The sequence below is a fragment of the Bubalus bubalis genome, chromosome 6, assembly GCF_019923935.1.
Source record: "Bubalus bubalis isolate 160015118507 breed Murrah chromosome 6, NDDB_SH_1, whole genome shotgun sequence".
NCBI lineage: Eukaryota > Metazoa > Chordata > Mammalia > Artiodactyla > Bovidae > Bubalus > Bubalus bubalis.
In genome coordinates, this window is record NC_059162.1 from 111972338 (window position 1) to 111999011 (window position 26674).

At 48.4% G+C, this 26674-nt stretch overlaps 1 protein-coding gene across 4 annotated transcripts; it reads right to left on the reverse strand.

Annotated features, from left to right (window-relative positions):
- Positions 1-2283: 2283 nt before the first annotated feature.
- On the reverse strand, positions 2284-24124 carry ZSCAN20 (zinc finger and SCAN domain containing 20). Of its 4 annotated transcripts, none has more exons than XM_025289147.2 (8): positions 23627-24124; positions 18116-18632; positions 15568-15754; positions 15068-15144; positions 14707-14791; positions 12468-13151; positions 9565-9993; positions 2284-9013 (listed from the first exon to the last, which is right to left on the reverse strand). In XM_025289147.2, the coding sequence occupies exons 1-8, from the start codon at positions 23857-23859 to the stop codon at positions 7755-7757; spliced, it is 3471 nt and encodes a 1156-aa protein (XP_025144932.2). In that variant the 5' UTR covers positions 23860-24124; the 3' UTR covers positions 2284-7754. The 4 variants fall into 4 exon arrangements, with proteins under 4 accessions (XP_025144932.2, XP_044801220.1, XP_006042727.3 ...); XM_044945285.1 differs by having other exon boundaries at positions 9565-9990; positions 23615-24124; XM_006042665.3 differs by having other exon boundaries at positions 23615-24124.
- Positions 24125-26674: the final 2550 nt, after the last annotated feature.

The following is a 26674-nucleotide window of genomic DNA, read 5'->3' on the forward strand; positions in this document are numbered from 1 at the left end:
AGAACTGATTGGCTTATGTCCACAAAAAGACATGTAAGAATGTTTACAGTGTAAGCCACAGTAGCCAAGACCTGGAAATAAATGTCCAACAACAGAATGGAAAAAAAAAGGAAATATAATGCAAGCTGTGTGAGCATTTTCAATTTTTCTAGTAGCCATATTATTATAAAAGGAAAAAGAAACAGGTGAAATTAATGTTAATAATATATTTTATTTAACCCAGTATATCCTAAATATTATCAAAATGTAACCAAAATAAAAATTACTGATAGTCTGCATTTTTTTCATATAAGGACTCCAAATCTGGTGTATATATTACACATCCCAGTGCATCTCAGTTCAGACTAGCCACTTGGAGGACTCAAAAGCATGTGTAGCTAGCTTGCGGCTACCATAGTGGACAGTGCAGACAAGAATGCTTGATCTCAGTTACCCTGGAGTCTGCATCGCAGGAGGATGGAACATGGGAGGATACAGCTTACTGACCCAAGCAGCCCAGCCCTCCATTTCTAACTTGGGAACCATGAAGAAGCCAGCTCCTGTTTCTGCACTTCCCTTCCCCTCCACCTGCTCCAACTCCTGCTCCCCCTCTTCAGCTCTGCCTGCCCCCTCACTCTTGGGCCACCCAACCCCCATTTCTACTCTTACCCTTCCTCTCCCCTATCTTGGCTGCTTCCTCCCCCACCTGCCCCTTCGCTCCTGTCCCTTTCTGTCTCTCTGCCCTCCCCAGGTACTCACCATCCTTCCCCATCTGCTCCCTCTCTGCTCTCAATCCTGCCTTTGACCTTGAGCTCTCAGCCCTGTAACCATCAGATCCAACACGCCCGCTCTTCAGACCTCAACCCCAAGGATGCCCAAACCTCACTTGGTGATTCCCATTGTCTAACTGGAGACGAGGTGCCTGCCAGTCAGATTCCCGGTCCACCCCAGACCTTTGGGCAACAGGAGCACCCAGCAGCCTGTAGATGTGGGATCCACAGAGGGCCAGCCCAGTCCATCGGCATCCCCTCAGGTAGGGTTTCTCTTCAGGTATTACGATCTCCATTGTGCTGACCCTGGCCAGGGGTCAAGATAGATAAAGAGTTCCTGTCCCTGCCTGGGCTGGCTGGTCAGCCTTAGGGGACCCGACATTTGTAACTGACCTCAAGGCCCTGCAAACAGCAAGGGAATGAGGAGTGTCTGCGGTCTCTGTCCTGTCTCCAGGAAACCCAGCCTTATGTCTCTGGTCACTGTTTGAGCAACTGCTCAAAAGTTCTGTGAAAACATGTAAATAAGAGCTGGAACTTCTCCTCCAGGGAGATAATGACTCACGTTCTCCCAGATCTCATCTTTGTCCCAAGATGTAAAGAACATCAGTGCATTCCAACCACTACTAAACCCACACTTGAGATTCTGACTCCTATAGGAAGAAACGGTTTCCTGTGGATTCTGATCAAAGTCGTGTCCAACTCTGAGGTATCACTCCTCCCCGATCTCTAATTCACAATCAGAATTCACGGATAACAGAGTCTAAAAGGCAAAGCATTGCCTATACCACATCCAATCAGGATGAAAGAGTAAACGTTTATAGATGAATCCCCAACCTTGAGCTACGTCTTCTGAATGTGACCAGGAAGGGAGTGGATGGAGGAAGGAGGGGGAAGAATCTCCGGAAAAACCCTCCAGCTCTCCCTTCCTTCTCAAGTGTGGAGCGTGTCAGCTCTGGTGCTGAACTCAGAAACACATAAGAGTCAGGTAAGAGTCAGCCCTATGGGAAAACCTTCATTTCTTCTTATCCTTCATCAACCTTGTTATTATTTAGGTCCCCAATACGTCAGATTCCCCAGCATAGACACACCAGAGGATGTAGAAAGGCAGACATGTGAAGACCAGCAGACCAAGGAGCCATCTGTTATGGACAAAAGGCAATGACTCCTGGGTGGCTACAGCTACTCACGTCCAAAGAGCCATAGTGAACAGTGAAAGGAAGATGACCGTCCAATATGAGGGATGCGAGAACTCAGGCCCCAATCCCCCCTGACGAGCTCATTGGTTTTCCCCTCTCCTCCTTTGCTCCATCCTTTTGATGTAGCCAGGAGGATGCCAGAAGTAGCCAGGAAGATGCCAGAAGAACCCAACACGAGTTTGTTTTTAACGCTTCATGGTTCAATTAATATAATTTATTAATTTATTGGGTCACTTCATCCTTAAATAGGATTTGACTAATTTTAAGAGATGTACATAACAAGAAGAAAATAAAGGATCGAGAAGAGAAAACAAAGTCAAATAAAATGAAAGCAGGGCTTGATGCACAAATGGAAATTTTTTTAATTTATTTATTTTAAGTGGAGGCCAATTACTTTACAATATTGTAGCAAATGGAAAATTGAAACAGCCTGTTCTGTCTTTAGATTTGGACCTTAATCTCTGAGCCTCCTAGTGGTCAAAATGTAATCCATTTTAATGCTACAGTCACACAAATGTCTAAGAAATTAGTTATTCACGAAAGGTCCCTGAGATAACATGTGTGTTTGCCCTTCCCCCAAGGATACCGGATGGGTTTAGCGTGACCTTCAGCTCAGGTCGCCTCACCTCCTCCCTCTACGTCCAGGCAACTTCAGGAGTGGGGTTGGGTTGGGGACTTTGCATGTGATCCTGAAACAGCCCTTTCTGGGTGCTGTCCATGGAGGGTGCTCTGACCTGGGCCCCTGCCTTCAGAGCTTCTCACCACCCCCTCCAGGGCACCCCCATGACCCACCTCCTGCTGGTCTCCCCCGCCTCTAAACACAAAGAAGTTACTCTGGTCTACAAACTCCCCAAAGCACTAAAGCCAAGCCGTGTCCTGTGTAGGAGGGAGAGGAGCCCTTCCCCCTCTCTGTCACACTGGGTGTGACATCAGGCACATACTGGTCACCCAGCACCAAAGGAGGGCTCCCTGAGCCCCAGACTCTCAAGAGGTCGGTGACCACAGCTCCATCCACCTTTGCCCGCAGCAATTCTCTTGCTGGAGCTCAGATGGACTCCTACCGCTGGTCCAGAACCAGCCTAGAGGCAGACTGGTTTTCTTCACCTTCCCTCCCATGGCCCTTACCCTCTGGATGGTCAGATTATGAAGTATTTTCCTACAATGAAAATGTGCAAAATAAACATGACTTTAGAAAAAGTTCAAGGTAATGGCAGACAGGATCAGAATCATCTTCACGTGCAAAAAGGACCACTAGCCATGGCTCGATGAGAAAATCGGCATCTGGGTGGATTGCTATTCCAGTGAATTTACATAAAATGGTGTAACTGGATTCTGCCCTTGACTTAATCAAAGGGCTCCTAGAACAAAATGGTTCTCACCCTGACAAGTGGGAGCCTAAGCTCAGCTGAGAACAGGGGCTCGCACGCTCTCCGCCCTCTCCCCCGCCACCGGCGGCACAGGCAGGGGTCACTAGGGTTCCTAACTGGGATCAGGGGAGCGAGGCCCCAGGGGGCACTGAGGCCTTCGTCCAGACTCAGGGTGGGCTGGGGGGGAGTCCCGGTGAGATGAGAAACCTGACCGTCTGAAAACCACATTTGGAGGCAATTCCAGACCTGCCTGAAACCAGAGGGAGAGGAAATGGTGCTGGAGTTAAGGTAAGCTGGAGTTAATACTGATGTCGGGAGTGTGCAGAGAAGCAGCCATGGGCAGAAGACCTCAAGGCCCAACCCGAACCGAACCGAACCTGCAAAGCCTACCTAACTTCCCACTACGGGTGGCGCTAACCACTTGTGACAGACGGCAGCAAGGGCGTAAAATGGGCACCTGCTGCTAAGAGCGGGAGGCGAAGGCACGTCCAGAGGGGAGGATGGGCTCAAAACGGAGGTCGGAGGATGTTCCACTCGATCCATTCTGGGCCTGTTCAGAGAAAGACTTCCAGGCCGCTGGGCAGACACAGCCCAACTGGAAAACGCCCTTAAAAGGGACAGCGTGCCTCTGGGTGTGCACACCGCGCTGGCGGTGGGCAGAGGCAGCTTACTGCGAGCCCGCATGTGCGCGTGATCGCCCATGCTGAGCGGTGGACCAAGAGGCCAGGAAAGGCAGCAGTGGGTGGACATGGGCCTCAGTGTCAACATGCAGGTGGAACAGAGTGAATGGAGACGCAGGCCTGGGCCCCAAGGCTGGGTTACAGAGATCCAAGGCAGCCTGGGCGGCTTGAGACCATCTGCCACCCATACCCCTTCCAGATATCACCACATTCATACTTCAAAACCCCGTGGTCCCAAAAGGCATTACTCTTCTCCACAGAGTGACTAAAAAGAAAGTCTTCTCTGCAGGCTGAAGTGGAGAGCCATCTGCACTGTGGGCCCCAGAACAGGACCAGGCAGGGAGAACCCAGGGGTCCCTGCTGCTACATTTTCCAGCACAGGAGGACCCCAGTCACCTTACACTCCAGGCTGTAAGAAAGCTGTCTGCTGAGTCTGTGGAATGAACTTCTAAGTGGTGCCTTTCGGTCACCTCTGAGGAGCCAACGCCCTTCCTGGGGTGGAGGGTATGGAGATCAAGTTTGGAGATGCAGCTCACAGGAGACACGGCCCCAGGGAGGCAGTCACCGCTTCCACTTCCCATGACCAGGGTCTGACCTGTGGTCATACAGGCTGAGAAACTGCCCATTCCTCAGAGTGAATCCACTTCCCCAAGAGCAGATTTGAGGTAACAAGGCTCAGGGTGTATCAAACCAGCTGTGGGCTTCTATGAGCAGCCAAGACCTGCTGGAGGTTGCCAGGCACCCTGGAAGAGGCATGGGGCGGGCCCCAAACATGGGAGCCACCCGAATGAGAACTTCTTCCAGAGGCAGAGTCAGGGACAAGGAGAGGCGGTCTCCCTGGGCCACATTCTCTCCCAGCCCACACTGCCCTCCCGTTTCACGGCTCCAGTTCAGAGAGACGAGCCACAGGTCACAAACATCAAAACTGTCCTGAGAACGTGAGACACCAGTATGCTTCCAAGAACAGGGGGGCGGGTGACACTTGAAGGGGAGAGGGCTACATCTCACTTCTACAGAGCTCAGCCGGGCTTCCACAGGAAGGTTCCAGAAAATTCAGAACCACATTGATTCAGGTATCAGGAGCAACTGAGGCAGTGTTTGCAAGGTGATTGGAGCTTGCAAGGTGGTGGGGCTGGGGAGTGGTCTAGACCTCCTTTGAGGAGCATCTTCCTCCACACACAGTGCTCCTGAAGTTCTGTCTGTACCCAGCATTTCTCTGACTTGAACAGGAATGTAACCTCCCACACACACACCTCCCCCCAGCTTCAGACCTGCTGTGTATTGCCTCTTGGGTGTCCCTTAGGTACAAGTTCAAAATGTCCCGAATTAACCTTCTGCTCTTCTGCCCTCCTGCCCTGTCTGCACCTTCTCCTGTGCTCCATCCTGAACAACGGCAGGCTCCACAGCCACCCAGGCATTCTAGCTTTCCACGGCTGCCCTCAACTCTGCCTGTGGAACCTCTCAAATCCAACCCCCTCCTCTTCAACGTCACCACTGCTCTAGCTCAGCGCCTCACTTCTAACTGGAACATCGAGATAGTGTTCCAACAGTCTGCAGCACGTCCAGGCTCCATCCAGCTATTAGGTTTCAACAATGCACATCTGACCAGGCACCCCTCAGCCTGGTGTCCCAGCTCCACGCAGCCACCAAGTCCTCGGTGACCCTGCCCCCCTGCATCCCTCCAATGGGAGCTCCTACCACTTCCCACCTCCCATTTGAAGCCTCAATAATAGCTAAGAAGCTATGGTCCCACCCCACCTGAAGCCATGCTAGTTCACGCCACCAGGCCTCTCCCTGGACGTCCCTGCCCCTCCTCCAGGATCCTTTCTCTTGGCTCAGGGGGCACCTTACCCATCCTCTTATTGTCGCAGTTACTGACATCTGCTGGTTCAAAGCCAGGGCTCACACATGGGCCCTGCTCCTCAGAGGTAAGGTGAGGCAGGAAAGGTAAGCCAGGAAGAAGGGGACAGGTAGTGACTGAGGTGAGCTGGTTCTTGGGAAACTGAGAAAGGGGCTAAGGAATGATTGGCATCTCCCCAACTGCCTCACATGTGAACAGAATTCCATTCTCCAAGGGTCCCTCACATCTATCTAATTTAATAGCATTTCCCAGGTTCATGAACAGCCAGAGTATGCATGGCAGCAAAGTATCAATAGGTGGGTGTTAGGAGAAGGAACCTCCTTGCAAACCATAGTCCTTGGCTAACATTTTAAAACTCTCCTAAGGAGAAAGCCTGGAGGTCAAAGTGCTGAGAACTGGAAACCATCCTGTGTGAAGCTTTCTGACAGAGCCTGCTGCTGTGGGAGGCAGCTCTTTTAAGGGCAACATTTAGAAAGCGCCACACAGGCCTGGAATCAATCAATCTGAGGTGGCTCAGAGTGAAAGTGCACCACGAGCCTGGAATCAAGATCAGTTTTCAAAGTCCCCTCCACGGCGCTCCACACCCACTGACTCCTTTTCCTCTCCTCTGCCTCAGCCTTGGCACAAAGCTTCTTCCATGCCAAGAGGGAGGGGGCCAGGGGGCAAACACACAGGGGTGAGAAAGCACTGGCCAGGAAGCCTGGGTTTCTTATGGTTTAACCTTCAATCGAGCCGAGTCTAACAGGAAGCAGGGCTGATCTCCTGAGAAAAAGGGAAGTTCTTAAAAACCCCATTTCCTTAGCCCAGATAGTATCCCAGGGGAAGAGACATTCCTTTGACTACATTACTTTTCCCAATCTCAACTCACCTCTCTCTCTCACCCATATTATTGTGAAGATGGACAGTCTTATCAAGTGCTTCAGTAAGAGCTCAGCCTTGCTCAAAGCGCACTGCCGGTTCTCAACATCCCCAGTCCTTCCATCGCTTAGGATTCTCTATGTCCAGATTTGTTAAAAATTGAATTCGTAGGGAATTTTAACTGAAAACGTGGTCTACAAAGTGCTTTGGCACCTGAGTTACCTGCCCCGATGGGAAAGGGGACTCAGTGTAGCAGTGAGAGCACCTCAGGCCCCAGAGGCAGATGTGACCGAATCCTGTCTCTGCCATTTTCAGATGTGTGACCCAAGCAAGTCACTCTTCTCTTCCGGGAAATGAGAGAAATATTAGTACCTCCTGGGGCTGCTGTGAGTAGATGAGAAGATGTATATAAAGTGCTTAGCTCAGAGCCTACTGAAAAGCTCAGGGAACACTGGCTACTTTTTTGCTACTATTAATAATGACCTACTAATGATGTCACAGTTGTTCCTACCCTTTGATAAGCTCACCCTCTGCTCTAGGTCACTGATTCTCAATTATGTCCCCTCTCACTGGAGGGTCTCAAAATTCTCCCAGGTTGTTATGCCCCAGTGGAAAACTGCCATGGGTGAGAATTTTCCAATGTACACGGATGAGGCATGTGTACCCGGGAACGGTGTGAAGGCACGGGAAGGTCTCAAATCACTGCTCAGGGCCAACAATTTACCTCTAATCTCCTTAGTTACCAGTCTGACTCCAAGACTGATAAAGCTCTCACATGACAGCAAATATAAGGACAGCCTGAGGATTATGTGGGGTTTTTTCCTGCAGGAGAAAAACACATTATACTTAAAAGAAAGTGCCTTCAAATCTGGATCCTAAGTGTTTGTAATTCACTTCCAAATTACCTCGATGGTACCATGAATAACCTCCCTGGGTACACACCAAGCTTAAAAATTTGGACAGTTTCTTTCTACATACATCTTAGGATCTTGGAAGATTTCGATATAGCTTTCTCTCTATTTTGCTGTTGGGGGCAGTGTTTCCTATGAGGCCTTCCCTCCTGCATGGGTTCTCCGGTGGGCACTGAAGTGGGAGCTGTTGTTGAAATCTTTGCCACACTCGGTACACTTGTAGGGTTTCTCCCCGGTGTGGATTCGCTGGTGAATAATGAGACTGGAGCTCTGGTTGAAGCATTTCCCACACTCTCTGCACTTATAAGGCTTTTCTCCCGTGTGGATCCTCTGGTGGGTAATGAGGTTGGAACGGTCACGGAAGAACTTTCCACACTCGAGGCATTTGTAGGGCTTCTCTCCCGTGTGCACCCTCTGGTGTGTGATGAGCTTGGAACGCTCCCCAAAGCATTTCCCACAGTCCATGCACTCGTACGGCTTCTCCCCAGTGTGGGTCCGCTGGTGGTTGGCCAGCGTGGAGCTCTTACTGAAGCTTTTCCCACACTCAGCACACTCATATGGTTTCTCTCCCGTATGGATTCTTTGGTGACTGATGAGGGCAGAACTTTTAGAGAAGCTTCTTCCACATTCAGAACACTGATACAGTTTTTCCCCTGCATGGGTGCTTTGTGGTCCAGGAGAATTCGCATTCTTACTGGCACTGTGAGGTTGTTCAGGATTTGTCCCCTCGGTGGAGTTCCTCCAGTGAGCACTGAAAGATGGGCTCTGGTCAGAGTTTTCCCCAGGCTCACGACAGTGGTCAGAATTTCCTCCCAAGTGGATTCCCTGATGTTTCAGGAGGTCTGAACTCTGGATAAAGCTTTCCCAACATTCTTCACATTTATAGGGCTTTACTTTCATGTGCGTTCTCTGGTGGGTGATAAGATTGGAGAGGTCGCTGAAGCTTTTCCCACATTCAAGGCATTCGTAGGGCTTCTCTCCAGTGTGGATTCTCTGATGGGTATTGAAGTTGGAGCGGTCACTAAAGCTTTTCCCGCACTCGAGGCATTTGTAGGGCTTCTCACCTGTGTGTATCCGCTGGTGGGTGGTTAACTGTGAATTCCGGCTGAAGGTTTTCACGCACATGTCACACTTGTAGGGCTTCTCTGCGAGGTACAGGCCTTGGTGGTCGATGAGCTTTTCCAAGTCCTCTTCAGAAGAACACTCTTCCCACTGCTCCTGGGATGGATCTCCCCACTGTCCTTTACCTTCATTTTCATTTTCACTGTCTTCCCCCCAATCGTGAGGGTAGCAATCATCCCCAGCAGTGCATTTTGATAAGGCTCTGGGCAAATTGCAAAAAAGGTCCTGCTCTGAAATCTGGTCTTCATCCTCACACCTCATCTCAAAACCTGGAGAACGGATAGAAATGCGATCATTAGTTAGTGCCTATTTATACATCTGGATCTTGCACCTTGTGAATTTGGCTAACCTGAATTTGTACTTGTGTCTTACATCTCACATCTTATAAATGTTTTGGTGTACACATGCATTTCTTACTTGTTAAGCTTAGGAACAGAGTCTGAGACGTGCTTAACTCCACCAAGGGAACCACTGAGCCCAACCCAAGCAGCCAGCTGTCAAGTCTCCTTAGCCAACCACCCTATTCCACTGCTGAACAAGGAACACCTCCTGCTCCTGGTATATTCAGTCTGGCCTGTGTCACACCAGATTGAAAGAACTCGATAACTGCCCAGATGGATCCAAGTAAAACTCTAGACCAACTGCTTTTTTCATCCGGGGAATTACGTTAAGCCAGAGACTGGATAATCTCAGGAAAACACAAATCCTTTTCTTATTCAATTCCATTCTTTTTCAGTTCAAAGAAAAGATAATGAGCCTGGCTCCCACGCTCTCTGCACACTTGCAGATTTTGTGGACAATCTAATTACTAAAAACTTACCAGTGTCTGAGGTTTTAGGACTTGGGGTTGGAGGTCTGATGACATCTTCACCTGCCATCTCATCCCAAACCTCCTGGCTGACAACCTGGGTACTGCTCTGATCAGAAGTAGGGAGACCTGCTGCCTCCCTGCCGGTCCCCATGTCTCTAACCGCAGTCCTAGCCCTCATCAGCGAGTCCAGCTCCTCATAGAAGGGGCAGGTCCCAGGTGGGTGGCTGCTCTTGGCTTTTCGGTAGCTTCGAAGGAGGTTTTTGAATCTGTAGCGACACTGCTCCAGGGTCCTCAGGAAGCCCTGTGCACACAGCCGCTCTGCAATGGCCCGGTACACCTGGCTGTTCTGGTGACAGGTGCGCAGCTTCTCAGAGAACGGGGACTCACTGAGAATGGTCAGGAAGGCCTTGGTCTCCTCGTAGCCCCAGTGCACACCTGCTGTCAGAGGAGTGAAGAGTTCAGAATTGAGAGACTCGATGAGATTTGCCTAGGTCATCAGGGATCAGGGTCACCTGCTCTGCTAAACACTTAGAACACAGGCACTTTGGAGATGACCCAGGTGCCTAGGGCCTAGGGCACCAGCCAACAGTATACCCTTGTTTCTCGAAAGGCTATGCCAGGGCTTCCCATCCTCACCTCCTTCTAAGAGAGTCTATTAATACTTCAGTGTCTTGGGACTTCCCTGGCAGTCCAGTGGTTAAGACTCTACACTTCCAATGCAGGGGGTGCAGGTTCAATCCCTGGTCAGGGAACTAAGATCCCACATGCCGTGGGGCACGGCCAGAAGTAAAAAAAAAATAAATAATAAATATTTAAGAGTCTTGGCTAAAGGGGAGGACTTAAGGAGCTGTATTATACCAGGTGACCAGTCCCCTGGCTTCAGCTGACTGTATCAAGGAAAGGCCTCTAACCAAGATACAGGAGACTCTCTGTATCTCCACATCCATTCAATACACGTCCTCTACTTGCTTTATAAATGTCCTTTTTAACAAACTGAGAATCCCTTCAGATAACACTGTAAGAGAATCCAACTGAGGATGCCCCTTCCTCTTTTGTGAAAGAAGGAAAAGGAGGTGATCTATTTTCAGTGCCTCTGCAGGTAAAGGATGCAGCCAGGGAAGCGACATGGTGGAGGGAAACCCACCTAGGAGTGGAGGCGGGAGCCCTGAGCTCTGGTTCTTGTGTGTCTTTACAGATGACACTTCATAGCCTGGCCTTCTGGGTTTCCACTTTTGCAGTGACTGGGTGTTTCCTCAGCATACGCTGTTCAAGTACACACTGTCATGATTTCTGCTACACCAATGAAATACTTCACTCAATATCTTTCTTTACCTAAATTTACTACTTGCGAAATCACAGGCTGATGTGCTCATACACATAAAAAGTTCACTCATGTTAACACTTATGATCATCCCCATACTACCATTAATACCCTCTGAGAAACACTGAATTAGCTCTTTAAGGTCCCGTAAGGTTTTAAGTGTTTGCTTCTTTTTTGCACAGTGAAGAAAACCATCGACAAAATGAAGACAACCTACTGAATGGGAAAAAGTATCTGCAAACGATATGACCAATAAGGGATTACTATCCAACATATATGAACACCTCATACATCAATAAAAGCAAATAACTCAGGTTAAAAAATGAGTAGAAAACTACTGAGCCCGCATCTGCAACTACTAAAGCCCACACACCTACAGCCTGTGCTCTGAGACAAGGGAAGCCATTGCAGCGAGAAGCCCGAGCAACGCAACTAGAATAGACCCATCCGCCACAACTAGAGAAAGCCTGGGCACAGCAAGGAGGACCCAGCGCAGCCAGAAATAATAAGTAAGAAAAAAAGAGAAGAACTGAATAGATATTTTTCTAAAGAAGAAATGCAGATGACCAACACATGAAATGACACTCAAATATTGCTCATCATCAGGGAAATACAAATCAAAGCAATAAGAGATATCACCTCAAAACTATCAGAATGGCTGGTATCAAAAAGTCTACAAATAACAAATGTTGGTGAGGATGTGAAAAAAGAGACTCCTTGTACCTTATTAGTGGGAATGTAAACTGATGCAGCTACTGTGGAAAACAGTATGAAGGTGTCTCAAAGAACTAAAAATAGAGCTACCAACTGACTCAGCAATCCCACTGCTGGGTATGTTTACAAAAAAACCAGAAACACTAATTTGCAAAGATACATGCACCCCAATGTCCATAACAACACTATTTGCAATTGTGAAGGCATGGACATGACCTAAGTGTTCATCAACAGATGAACGGATAAAGAAGATGTGGTGTGTGTGTATATACATATATATATTTATATATAATAGAATACTACTCAGCCATAAAAAAGAACAAAACTTTGCCATCTGCAGCAACATGGATGGACTTGGAGGACATTATGATAGATGAAATAAGTCAGACAGAGAAAGATAAATATTGTATAATCTCACTTACATGTGGAATCTAAAAAATACAATAGACCAGTGAACATAACAAAAGTGCAAACTCACAGATATAGAGAACAAACTGGTAGTTACCCAGTGGAGAGTGGGAAGGGGGAATATAGGGGTAAGAAGTAGGAGGCACAAACTATTGGGTGTAAGACAGGCTCAAACTCTTAGGTGTCGTACAACATGGGTAATAGAGCCAATAATTTTTCAATAACTGTAAATGCAAAGTAACCTTGAAAAGCTGTATCAAAAATTAAAAAAAAAAAAGTTTTTAAGTGTTTGCTTCTCTAAGGAAACTCAGACAAGGAGAACTGACCACAGGAGAGAGAATCAGAGCTTGAGGCTGACCTTGCTCCAGCAGCATGGATCCAGACTGGCAGTCTGTGTCCTGAACTACAGCAGAGGTTTGGTTGGTAGGAGGTTTGGAATCTGAATCCAACTAAGCCCCAAAGTTCTTACCAATACGACTCTGGAGCAGCGCTGGGCCCCCTGGGACCCCAGGCCCCTGGGTGGACTCGGTGGCCAGGTCATCGCCATTCGAGTCGTCTGCCGTTTCCTCTGGCTCCCAGCCCCCTTCTTCCTGCTCATCCACCTCCATGTCACTGTCCCCTAGCCGGGGGAGAGCCACCGTCTCTCCTGGGCCGTCCGAGGCTCTGATGGCTGTCCGAGCCCTGACCAGGGCCTCCAGCTCCTCATAGAAGGGGCAGGTCCCCGGCGGGTGGCTGCTCTTGGCTTTCCGGTAATTCCGTAGGAGGTTTTTGACCCTGTAGCGACACTGCTCCAGCGTCCGCAGGAAGCCCCGTGCCCTCAGCCGTTCTGCAATGGCTCGGTACACCTGGCGGTTCTGGTGACAAGTGCGGAGCTTTTCAGAAAAAGGAGACTCGCTCAGAATTGCCAGGAAAGTCTTGGTCTCCTCGTAGCTCCAGTGCACACCTGACACTCTCACATCCTCCACGGGCACCGGGCATCGTTCTTCCCAGGCCCTGCAGTCCCTCCAGGCCAATGCCTGAGCTGGTTTAGTTTGCTCAGGATCCAAGCTGCAATCTGCAGAGTTCTTTTTTCCAGAATTTACAAGTCTTGGACCCCAAAACTCTGGTCCCTGCTCTTGCTGGGCAATGATGGTTGGTTTTGAAACCGGAACTCCTATACAAAAGGAAGAAGATCCATGATTAAGTAGAAATGATCTGTCGAGCAAAGCATTTTGTCTAAAAAGTCGTTTACACATCATTTGACTCCAAGAAACTAATGAGAAATTTCCATGCTAATCCCTTAAAAGGACTGAAAGGAAAGGTTACCTCACTAGAGGTAACCTCCCCAGAAATATACTGACTTGCCTGCTTTGTTTATTTGCTTTTTGGTTGGTGTGATAAAATACATCATACAAAAGAGGGGCTGTTACTGGTCCACAGATGGGCACATACTCTAAATTAAGACGAATCAGAAAAAAGTTCATGGCTGGAAGGAAGGCTGTGTGTGCACATGTGTGTCTGGTTTGAGTTTCTCTTAGCTAGAAACTTGAGGTCTCAAATGCCACTGGCACCTACCTTTTGCACCTACACAAAATAGCTTTAATACAAAGCTAAGACAAAGGCTGGCGAGGGCGAGAGAAAGAAAAAACCCAGGTCTGCTGGGTGGTACTGCCAAGCCAATCTGTACTGCGGTTGGAGCACGCCCTCCTCTGGACGTACTGTGGATGTCAAAACACTTAGCCAGATTTAAAGGACAAGTGTCCCAAGAGCTCCTGACCCCAACAAATAGGAAGCCTTTAATTAAAATAAATATTTGAAGAAAACCAGATGAAAGAGTTTAGAGCTAAAAGAGGCTTAAGGATTATCTAGTTCAGCATTTCCCAAAGGTTGTTCTTTGAAGACTATTTTCCCCAGAAATCACTGTTAAAAAAAAAAAAAAAAAGGGGGCTCGCTTTTCATCATGTGTAAAAAGGACACGCTGCCCAGCAAGTAGCCAACAGCTCCTAGTGTCTCACCTCACTGCCCAGAGTCAGACTTGGCACCGACTCTCTACCTGATTCTGCTCTCGTGTCTCACTCCCCTCTCACTGATCTTATACTCCACCAGGAAATGTTCATTATGGCTTGACTTCCCGTGAAGATGTGCCTACAGAGAAAGGGTCTGTGCTGGTCATAGGGGCTGCAAGGATTTTGAGCCCTGTGATATTTCTTTGGCATTGTGATTTAAACGCATCAGTCTCCTGGGCTTAGTTCACTTGACTCTGCTATGAGAGTTGGACCCTGTTTGATGCTGAAAAGACTGGGTTTCTTTTTTTTTTTTTATCTTAAAAAAATAAAAAACATGAATCTGCCACAGGTGTACATGTGATCCCCATCCTGAACCTTCCTCCCACCTCCCTCCCCATCCCATCCCTCTGGGTCATCTCAGTCCGGTTTCTTCTGGACTGGCAGGCTGGGCGCAGCCCCAAGACGGGGGTGAGTACTGAGGATATGAGGATAATGAGCCCTGAGCAGGCAGGCTGTTGGCAGCCAGCCTGCCAGCCCAGAAATCCACTCCCCACACCCCTGCCCTGCGGCCACCATGCTGGCCACAAAGAGCATGTCTTCTCGCCGGGTCTGAAATTCCAGAGACTTCTCAGAGCTACGAGTCAGGGAGTGAGGAAATGCGCCATGGGAACTGAGTGTACCCAAACCCAACCATATCTTATCCAGAGAGCACAATTTCCTTACCCAGGGACAAGCCGTTCCCACAGTTGTCTCCTGGGGGGTCCGTGCAGAATTCCTTCTCGGCGTGTCTGTCGGGACCCAGGGCTTCCTGTGGAACATACAACAGAGGACCTCAAATGTCACTGACCTTTGAAAACAGCCTGGGAATCCCGCCAGGCCCCAGGAAGGATAATGGACACAGCAATAGCCTGTGTGAGGCCAGTCAGCAACCTCAGCTCGACCCAGGAGAGGCCCAGTACACAGGGCAGGAGGGGTGGAGAACTAGCACCCTGCACCCGACGGTGGGCCACAAAGAAAGGAGAGGAGCTGGGGTCAGGGCACAGGAGAAGTCACGACGGGAAAGGAGGAGCAAACGGTAGCTTACCTGAGACTCCGCGGTCACCTCCCAATCTCCGACGCTCCCCGTCTTTGGGAGAGCAGGGACTCGGGGAGTGAGGACAGCTGAGAAGGAGAAAGCATCTCTGAAACCCAAGTTCTAGTTCCCAAAAAAATCACCTCGCTCTCAGGTCCGGCTTTCCTAAAGCCCTGCTTGGATCACACTGAGACTGCCACTGCAGCTAATGTGGATTCCTGCCTTCACTTTCCTTTGAGAGTTTCTGGCTGCTAAGCTGCCCCAGGAGAGATGTCAGCCCTGAACTCCTACACTCACCAACCTGCCCCAGGCCCAGCTGGAGCCTGCTACAGGACTCAGCGACAGTGAGGCCTGCTAACACCAGCGGGTGTTTCCTCTTCTTACTTCGCAGGGTGTCCATCGGACACGATTCTATCCCTTGCATTGAATTCTGCACATCCCTCCTGGGGGATTCTACCTTACTCCCACCCCTAAGCCCTCTTCCCTGATGTTCCCTGACTCTTGGTACTCACCACTCTCTTTCAAGGGCTGTGGCACCATCTTGGTGTCTAGATTCTTGGGAAGGTCAGGACACGAGTTCTTCACCCACTGCTTCTGGGACTGTCCCTCGGGCCAGTGATCTGCTGGCTGCAGCTGGCAGCCCTGAGATTCCTTCGTTGTCTTTAAGGACCTCGTATCTTCTGCACACAGTTCCAGTTCCTACACACAGATGGCCAAAATTCCCAACCATAAGTTCAATAACTGGTAGGGTGGGCATGTTCTTTCCAGTTACCACTGTGGTTCAGATGTTAACAGGCTCTTAAAACACAAAAAACAAGCCAAGGACGGCGTAAAGTAGGACAGTCATCAGACTGACTTCAGTCAGCAATCGCATTTATACCACCAAAGCGGGACTGTCTGCTCAACTTTTTCCACAGGTACTTTCAACACTCACATGGTTCAAAAACAGAAAACATACAGAGATATAATTAGTGAAAATACCCCAAACTCCACCTGTCTCCATTCCACCTGTCCAGTATCTTCCCCAACTCCTCACCATACGTAACCACTGTTCTTCTGCAGCCTTTCAGAGTTTCTTTATATACAAGCAACCATATAAATATATATTATTTTTCCCCATTTTGACATAAAAGGTAGCAACTATTATACAATGCCTTGAACCTTATTTTTTTAATCCAAGATAACATTCACCTTTATCAAACTTTATTAATGAGTTTGCCAAAAACTCACTCCAAAAACCTTTTGGCCAATCTGAAAACTCAAATCCACTCTCACAGAGAGGAATTTTATCTCTGAGAAAATATATTAGGATGGGTTGTGATCATCAAAAGCTATTCCCAATGAGGAGACCCACCAATGTTCTGTGACATTCATAGAGAGAAAACACCTGCTTGTCAATGTTTTAAGAAAACAGTAACTTTGTGTTCAAGATAAAAATAACTTTGTTATAGTTACAATCTTATAATCCACAGAAGTGCTAGGGACTAGAAAGTGAAAAGCGTGAAGTCGCTTAGTCCTGTCCGTGCTCTTTGCAACCCCGTAGACTGCAGGGATCTAGACCCAACAATAATTTTAGAAAGAAGCAGATTCAAGTGCCTATGAGGAGGCAAAAAATCAGGAGGATATTGATTGGGGCAAGGGTGAATTAAGAATTCATCAAATATGGTTAATAGATGCAATGGAATACTACTCGGTTATAAAAAAAAGAACAAAATAATGCCATCTGCAGCAACATGGATGCATCCAAATATTATCACACTAAGTGAAGTTAAGTCAGAAAGGGAAAAACATATACCGCACAATATCACTTATATGTGGAATCCAAAATATGACGCAAATGAACCTATCTGTAAAACAGAAAGATTCACAAAAACAAAATTGAAGCAGCAAGGTTACATTGAGATGAAGGTTTTGGTTGGCTGGCTCAGGCCATAGTGGCCTGAAGGACCTGTTCTACAAGTACCAGCTTCAAAGCAGGATTCAAAATTTGTTGTCATAAAGGAAATGGCAACCCACTCCAGTGTTCTTGCCTGGAGAACCCCAGGGATGGGGGAGCCTGGTGGGCTGCCGTCTATGGGGTCACACAGAGTCGGACACGACTGAAGCGACTTAGCAGCAGCAGCAGCAGCAGCAAAATTATAAATTATTTTCATGGGCTTTCAGTGTCTCTTGAAAATTATTGAAACTGTCAATGTTAAATCCACAATACTTTCACGACCCTTATCTCAGCTCTACCCTTTCTATAAATCTGGAAAGGTTACTTACCTGAGTCTGTTGAACTATCTGAAAATGGCCATGTCAGCAGTACCTACCTTACAGGGTACCTTACTGGGCAGCTGGGTTGATTAGATAAGGAATATGCACAGAAAGCTTAGAACAGTGTCTGAGGCACAGTGAGTGCTCAATAAATGTCAGTTAATATCATTTGAGCCTCATGACTCAGAGGTATTTCAATTCCCGTGGTTTACAGGTACAGCATATGCCATATAGTAGAAAGAACAATGAACTTGGAACCCAGGATCTAGGTTCAGGCTCTGGTTCATACTGACTGAGCCTCGTGAGCCACCTGTCTTCAGGGGCCTTGGTTTAATCCGTAAGATGAGGACAATGATGCTATTTCTGTCAACCTACATTCCTGCTGTAAACTAAAGAGATCACATACTTAAAAAAGATTCTAAGTATAAAACATAAAACAAATTAATGTACTGTGACTATGTGCTGGGAGGCAGCTTAGAGCAATGGTTACAGATGCTGAGCATAGACTCAGACTGCCTGAATTCAAATCCTGCCTCTCTAGAGGCCAGTGACCTTGATCCAATGACCTTTCTTCATTTTCCTCATGGGTAAAACTAGGATAAACAGTACTGGCATCATTTAACTGCTGAAGGAAGAAATGAGTGGATACATGGAAAGCACTTAGAACAGTGCCCGGGGTATTGCAGTGTTCAATACACATCGGATGACTGATGACATCACTACTGTGGTTTTGGCCATCATCCCCCTGGTAGCAGCCCCACTGCCTCCCGGCCTGCCCCTTGGAGAGCAGGCTCTTTGCCTTACCCGCTGCCCCGTGGCCCGCGCCTCTCGGTGCCAATCCTCCACAAGGGCCACCGCCTCCTCGCCACTCTCGGGGTGGCGGGCCTGGACCCAGGCCTGGGCCTCCCGGGGCAAGATGGTCAAGAACTGCTCCAGCACCAGCAGCTCCAGGATCTGCTCTTTGAGGCGGATCTCCGGCCTCAGCCAGTGACAGCAGAGTGCCCAGAGCTGGCTGAAGGCCTCGTGGGGCCCTGCCGCCTCCCTGTACTGGAACTGCCTGAAGCGCTGGCGGGAAGCCTCAGGGCCAGGGACGCGATCGCAGTCCTTCTTGGGCTGGGAGACTGGGGTCCAGGAGTCCTCCTCCAGCTTCACAATCACAAGTTCTTCAGGCTCTTGTTGCGGGGAGGCCCGGGCTTCTAGGGCTACAGCCATTGTCTCTCCTGGACGTCTCCCTTCAGCTGGGCTCTCCATGTTCAACGTCTTCCTGCATCTGTAGTGTGTCCTCAAGGGGCTCTCGGGAGAGGAAAGGCCCCCCCCTGCTCTGAAGGCAGAAAGACAGGGGACAGTATGAATAAGAGGATTAGGAGCCTCACCCTCCCCACTCCCCGCCCACCCCCCCCCCCACCCCCCCACAAAACCTTCCACTGCTTTGCATGGGGCGGGGCTATTAAGAGATGCCCTCTCCCATAAGCAGGAAGTTAGCCCACAGTCTGCCCCCGAAACCAGCAGCCAGCGACCTCAGGGGAAGACCACACAGTACAAAATCCTCCGGGACACCCTAAATGTCTTAGCTGGGCGTCCAGGCTGCCGTGCTTGGTCCCCGCCCAGCCTTCCTCCCACCACACGTGTCCCAACTCCAGCCTCGCCTCCAGCTAGGTTCCAAATGTCATCCCCCCTCCGTAAGGTCTTTTTTCCTGGGCCATAAGCTTTCCTCTCTGGGTACTCTCTTTGCAAAATCCCTCACTCTACACTGCCCCTTGGTCATCCCACACATTTGCCATTTTTCACCACTTCTAAACTGATAACTCCCAAAACTCCATCCAGGACCTGTCTCCAGACCCCAAAGTCCAACCACCTACAAGGCATTTCCATCTGACTCTCATAAGCACCTCCAACTCAAATTTAGTCAAAAACTAAATTCATCATTTTCCCCTGCAAACCTGTTTCCCTTCTGGAACTCTCTATCAAGCAAAGGCACCACCTTTCAATAAGGTACCCATGCCAGAAACGTGGTTATCATCTTTTTCCAAGATCCCCCACATCCATTCATTACCAAGCTGGGTCTCCTTGGCGTTCTCAGCACTTCCACACAGACAGTGAGTGGCTAGGAAGAGGACTCCTGACCACCTGGCAGCCTCCTGATTGTCCCTCAGCTACCAGCTCAAAGTCCCCTCATCTGTTAAGAGTTTCTTGACACATTCTTGTCATGCCCAGCCCCCTGCCCTGCTCTCCAAAAGTCAACTCCCCTCATCCTGTGTTCCCAAAGCACTTGGCAAGTACTTCTAACACAGGTGTTACCTGACACTATCCTAGTTACCTGTTCTTACGTCTGACAGTCCCTCCGACTGTACTGCTGGGGCCGCTACTGCACCTTACCCATTTCTGTATCCACAGTGCCCGACCTACGTCTGATAAATAGCAGGACCACTGGAAGCTTTGCCTTTTATTAAAATGGTAAATCAAGTACATCAAAAATCTAATGGGCTATGGAAGGTACATAATTTATACTGAGCTAAAGAATTAACCTTTCATGAAATTTCTCTTCTTTTAAGCTTTTTGAATATGGGCCATTTTTATAGTCTTTTATTGAAGTTTTTACTATATTGTTTCTGTTTTATGTTTTTGGTTTTTTGGTGTTTTTCTTTTGGCTGTGAGGCATGTGGGATCTCAGCTCCCTGACTCCCTGAACTTGCAATCCCTGCACTGGAATATGAAGTCCCAACCACTGGACCGACAGGGTAGTCACTAAATTTTTTTAACCACAGTCTTAAACATGCGCTAGTCCAAACACGTTTGCATCACTGTCTCACATGAAGACTAATTCACTAAGCCACATGCAGAGTCCCACTACGAACCCTGCACTATATTGAGAGCTGGAGCCCCAGCCCTGACTATGACAGCCTCCACCTTCATCACGGTTACTATCTACCGAGAGAGCGAGCTGACAAGCAAGCAAAGCACACGCTCCTGCACAGAGCAAACATCACAAAAACAGGCACTTAGCAGTCCCACCAGACCCAAAGAGTCTGATAATACATGTTTTTCTTCTGGGAAGATTTGAAAGTTGCAAAGGTTAGTTTTCAACAAAATCTGAAAGATTTTCCTGCTACTCTCTTAGATACGAAGAGCAGTCTAGCCACAGAGGGAGGTCAACACAGTTAGCAAAGCAGCCTTCCCGCAGAGTGGAGAGGAAAAATGGACACGGGCCCTCCTCAGTCCTGAGACTACCAGAAATATCGGGGGCTCACGGGGGTCAGCGACCTCAAAGGGCATCCATTTTATGAGTGCCCAAGGGGTGCCAGGCTTGGTGCAAAGTGTTCTACATTCATGATCTCGATGAATCTTCCAGGCAAGCAGCTGAAGGGCCATTAATGTTGAGTTGCCTTATACTGATCTGTAAGTTACACACTTTACTTACAAACACCAGAAAGAGAATGAAAGGACGTAATTTAAATCACGCAACCAGTTCCGTTCACTATGTGTCTATTCCAGAGCACGTGGTGATGATACTCAGGACACTGCTGGTCCCCAGGGTGGCTGAGCTGCCCCAAGCCTCCCTCTCCACTGAGTGAGCAGTGTCTTTCATACAGTGTGGTCCCTAAACACAAGCTAACTCTTTCATCTAACGTTCAACCAAGAAAACCTGGCTGTGATATTAGCTTACTGAGAGACAGCATGTTGGCTACGAACTGGCTCCCTGCCAAAGGATCTTCAAGCTGACTGTGATTTTTGGCTAAATATGATTTTCACCTTCTGTGCTGAATTTACTATATAATTATCCTTGTAACGTATAATTTCACAACATCCCCAATTTACATATAAGGAACTGAGCTTCTGTGAAGATCCATGTGAGGCTCCACAACCAGCAAGTGGCAGAGTTGAGATCTAAGCCCAGGTTCATTTTCTCCAGTCACTTCTCCTAACCATTCCACAGCTTAGCCAGTCATCCAAACCCCTGAGAAGATGGTATGGAGAGTGGAGAGAACATGAAGACAGGAGTGAGCAGATCGGGGGTACCAGCTCCATTCCTGCCTTTTACCAGCTGCATGACTTTGGGCAGGTCACATGGCCTTGGCAGCCATCTAGCCAAACTGCAGTAGCCAGACTCATCAGGTGCCCCAGGCTCCCCAACTAGTAAGAAGGTGCATAGCAAAGGACAGGAAGACTAGAATCAGCAGCTGCAAATGTAAATGGCATGGGGTCAGGCAATGTAAGTGAGTACACGGATGGAGTAGGGACTGCAGCCAACTTTAGAGCACCAGAACACAACTGGCCCAGTGTTCACAGAGGAGCCAGAACTCTGGATTCCTAAATGTTGGCAACCAACTCAGAACTGTTTCCCACACTCTGAGGATTAACTAGAGCGTAATGGTAGGCTTCATTCAGCATGGTCTGTTACCCTGCCACCTTTCAGCTAAATGATCTCAAAGGTCTCTTCCAATAGCCAGGAAGACTTAGAAAGGGTACAGAGTCCCTCAGCAATGAAGGAGGTGTCATCAGAGCCAGGCTCCCTTTATAAACCCAGGGAAGCAGGAAGGCATCCCAGCTCCCTGAGTGTGCACGCAGACATGGGGAGTGGCGTCGTCCCAGTGAATGGCAAGCTGCAAGAGAAGATGTGCCCCAGTCTCCTGGGAAAGGCCAGGACTAGTCTGTGACCTCCAAAGGGAAAGATACTGGGAGTTCCCGAAGTCTATCAAGCTCACTCGGCTGACTGTCCAGGCTACTGCTTAGAGCAGCCCGAGCTTACACGTAAGGACCTAAACCAGGGACAGCAAACAGGTTTCATTTAAAGCACCAACTACAGTCAACTGTGCTAAGGACTCTGCACCCCATGTGAACATGTACTGTGACCAGTGAGTTGTGACGGCCAGACACAGGAGGCGGAGAAGGAGCACGCATTCTGTGCACTTGCCACCTCTGGTTTAAAGTCCCACAGGCACTGACTCAGCTGCCAGCAAAGACAACCCTGACAGAAGACTAAAGTGCACAGAGAAATCCACTAGAAGTAGCAGTCTTCAAGCCTGGTACAGCAATGCTTACCCTGGACAGTCTTTATTTATACATTCATCAAGCATTTACTGATTTACTTGATTACTTGATTTACATTAAGTACTTACTACTGTGGGCTGGGCAGTGGGGAAATGGAGGTGATGCAGAAACTGTTCCTGTCCTGAAGATACTCACAGCATAGTGGAAGCAACAACAACAGAAAACTCACAGATGACTATGATCAAATGTGGTAAATGCAATAGAAGAGGTCTGTGGGAGCTGGGGTGAGGGGGTGACTTAAATGAAGAAAGTAACACTTGATTTGGTTCTAGAAAAAAAAAAAAAAAGACTGAGTCTCTGAGCAGAGATTGGGGGGAATGTGTATTCTGAGCAGAGAGAACAGCATGTATAATGGTGGAAAATCAAACAGCCTCCCCAGGATATGGTGATAACCTTGCCAGCACGAAGACTAGGATGGAAAAGGAGTTCATGAAAGGTCTTGAATGTCAGGCTATTATCTGGACTTAATTCCGTAGGTGATGGGAGTTAATGAAGGTTTTTAAGTAGAAAGCCTAATCTGATTTGTGGGTTCAACAGATCACAGCAGCTACAACATGTCTGTCCAACCTGTGAAGGTGACAAAGTGTAGGTTTCAACAAAATCCCTGACAAGGAAATACTCAAGATACATTAAGGAAATTAAAAGATCTGAAAACCCCTGGATGTGGAAGAATGCAAGGGGAATCAGAGGGCACCTGGGTAAAGAGGATGTTGGTACGTTCACTTCCATCAGGCAGAAGGAAAGAGGTGCAGGTTGAGCGCAGAGCACAAGAGCCATCCCCACCCTCTGGGTTCCAGAGGTCATGACCATCAGAGAAAGTGTATGGGGGTATCAAATGTTTGTTTTTGATGAGCAGGTAGAGGCTCGAACACTATCTTTAAGGTCAGGCTTCAAGCTCAGGCCCTTTACCCTCACTTCTTGCCAGGGCCCCAGAACCCTCTCTTCTTCCCTATGAGCTCTCTAGACCCTTCCACCTTCAGAACCTCTCCCGACTCCTCACCTACAGAGCTTTCTAAGAATCTCCTCACTGCCAGGGCCTTCTACCTCCCTCCTTATCCCCTACCCCTCTATGACCCTTTCTATCTCCGGACGCTTCATCCTCTGACCGCCCCTCACCCCCCACCCCCCATAAAAGCTTCTTTCTCCCGTCTCACCTTTCCCCGACCCCCTGTGATAACTACCACGTCCTAAGTCTCCTCCAGCCCACAGCCTTGAGTCTCAGCTGCCCCCGCCCAGCCACCCGGACTCACCCACCGAGACACCCACTTCACAACAGGGCGGAAGTGCTCCAGGACTGGCGCAGGGAATGCTGGGACGCAGAGTCCGAACAGCGCCACCCCGTGAATGGCTCTTCTGTGACTACAACTCCCAGAAGGAATCGCGCGAGCGCCAGCGTGTGGCCCCGCCCCCTCCTCGCTTGCGGTCTTGCAGGTGTCGTCAGCCAATAGATGCACCATCTCCTCCGGCACCGGAACAAATCGGAAGAGATTATTACGCATCGGGGCGGGGTCTGTTGTGGTCCCGGTCCTTTCCACAGGCTCTGGAATAACGGCACCGCCTAGGGGGCGGGCATTCAAGCCGAAGGAGCGGAGTCTATTGAAGCTCAGAGCTAGAGCCGGTGGCTGGGAGTATATTAAAGCAAAAACAATAAGAAATAAGGAGAGAGGGTGACTAGAGGTGACCCACCTGGAGGGCGGGAGAGAGTTGGCCAATGGTAGGTTCAGTTTCCAGTTCACAGGTAAGCTGCGTATCTTTGGCTCAATTGTGAATCTCGCTGTCTTCACCTGTGAAGTGAAGATAATAAAAGCATCTGTGTCTCTGGGTTTTTGTGAGACTTACTGGGATAATACACGTAAAACGATTAACTCAGAACCGGGGTCTTAATAATACACAGGGAATATTAGCTATTATCATGTAAATAGTGCGGAGCTTGGCACTTCCTGCGTCCTGGAAGAGAGTTAATTGTTATCAGAGTAATAATCACCAGAATAATTTTAATATAAATGCAGTTGCTTTGCTCCCTTATGAATACTTTGGAGTAAGAGCAATCTAACATGGGTTTGAGAATGTGGGTTTTGTAGTCAGACATGGATCCAAATCCCAGCCCAGTGACTTCACAGCTATGTGGCCTTGAACGAATGACTGCCTCTCTTTTGGCTTCAGGTTTTTGGTAGGTAAAATGCAGGTGATAGAACCTACATTGCAGGGTATTGAGTAGATAGATGAAATAATGCAGGGAATGCAAGATGTCTGAAGTCAAACTGCTTGTGTCTGACATTTCTTATTTTCATATGCAGGATGTAGTTGGTTTCACTAGTTGTGAAACCTGGGGCAAATTACTTAACCTCTTTATGCCTCCGTATTCTTACCTATAAAATTGGAATTACAATAGTGTCATCTACCTGCTAGGAATAAATGGGGAAAATATGTAAAGAGCTTGTCACATCTGGCAAAGGAGTTTAATAATAACTGCATGCGTGCTAAGTGACTTCAGTCGTACCTGACTCTTTGCAACCCCATGGACTGTAGGCTGCCAGGCTCCTCTGTCCATGGAATTCTCCAGGCAAGAATACTGGAGTGGGTTGCCATGCTGTCCTCCAGGGGATCTTCCTGAACCAGGGACTGAACCCGCATCTCTTACATCTCCTGCACTGGCAGGTGAGTTCTTTACCGTTAGCGCTGAGGTAGGAGATAGACAGTCTCCAGGTTGGACATTTACCATTAGCCAGCCTCCTCTTTGGATTTCCAGAGGTAAGAGATAGGCGGGCTCCAGTTGAGAAATTTACAAGCAGCCCCCCATTTGCTCTCGGAAATGGAAGTAAGAGCAGAAACAGGGTGAAGAGCCCGTCTTCATCGCTTGTTAACACCTCAAGGGAATAATCATAGCAAGGAGGAAGAGAGGCTAAGACCCTTCCGAGTAAAAGATAAGGGAGACACTACACAAGTGCAGAAAGGATCCTTGGAGTCAAAAGTCAGAGGACTTTTCCAGGACTCATTCCAGGCCACAGTGAGCCTTGCTCCTGCCAAAAGCCTTCACTTTGAGATCCATCTTGGCTGATGAGTGCATCAGCTGTAGAGAAAGAAACCAGATAACTGGCCTGAAGGAGGACAAGACCCGGAAGAACTGCCTTATATAAATGACTCAGCCTCCTCTTTAAGGCGCTCCTCACTAGGGGGAACACCCACACCCTTACTCCCTGGGTGTGCATCTCTGCCTTGCTTCTATCTCAACTAAACAAATCGTTTCTCTGTGTGCTCTCCCACTTGTTCTGCTATGTCTCTGATACTAAACTTTTTACCTGCATTTACAGTTTCTGCCTCTGTGATAAATGCATTTTTCACTGGGGGCAAAGATCCAGGCAAGATTAGCTTCTAGCCTCTAGCCCTTGCTAGGCTAGGATTCCTAGTTTTCATCCAGGCTGCTGCTGCTAAATTGCTTCAGTCGTGTCTGACTCTGTGCAACCCCATAGACAGCAGCCCACCAGGCTCCCGGGTCCCTGGGATTCTCCAGGCAAGAACACTGGAGTGGGTTGCCATTTCCTTCTCCAATGCGTGAAAGTGACATCCAGGCTACCCAGGTTCAATTCCTGGGCAGGGAATTAAGATCTCGCTTCATGCCCCTGTTCTCTGCTGCCTCGCGGAGATCAGTGCCACCTGGGAAGACCTGATAATAATTAGCTATTATTATTTTTACTGATAGGTATGAGACTTAGGGGAAATCGACAGTACCTGGCATATGGCGCGTGCTCAACACATGTTAGCTGTTTTTAAGATTATGGAAAAAATCTATATTTTAATTTTAAGGACCCAGTTCAAAGCTCTTCTCCTCTGTGAAATATGTTCTAGCTCATTTATAGTAATAATTCATGTGATTTTACTCAGTGAATCTAACAGCAACCTACAAGCACTCCTTGTTGAAACCTCACCACAACCCTGAGAGGTGGGTTTTATTCCAATTTAAAAGGAGGAAATGAGGGCTTAGACAGATGATGTGATCTGCTCAAGATCACATAGCTAATATGAGCTGGGATTTGAACTTCAGGGCGTTTGACTCCAGAGGTTTCTTCTCGGCCCCACACTGCATAAGAAAAGTTGAATGAGGAGAGAGACAGTGAAGCCGTGTGAGGGGCTAGGAGAGCTGAAGACATTTGACACTCAGAGTGCGAGGCTCTGAAGCTGGAAAGGTGGCTTTGCAAGGGTCAGGTAAGGACATCCTCCTCAGGATCACCTCCCTGAAGAGGAGGAATGGAGGGGAGGCTGCAAAGAGAGAACGACACCATTAGGACACAAGAGGGCGCCCTTCACCCTAAATCC

Coding starts and splice junctions, on each gene's coding strand:
- ZSCAN20 (XM_006042665.3), bottom strand. CDS start 23,859: ATGCGTAATAATCTCTTCCGATTTGTTCCGGTGCCGGAGGAGATGGTG. Junction 18,633..23,614: donor GTTGTGAAGTGGGTGTCTCG/GTGGGTGAGTCC, acceptor TTCTGCCTTCAG/AGCAGGGGGGGGCCTTTCCT. Junction 15,755..18,115: donor CGCGGGCCACGGGGCAGCGG/GTAAGGCAAAGA, acceptor ATCTGTGTGTAG/GAACTGGAACTGTGTGCAGA.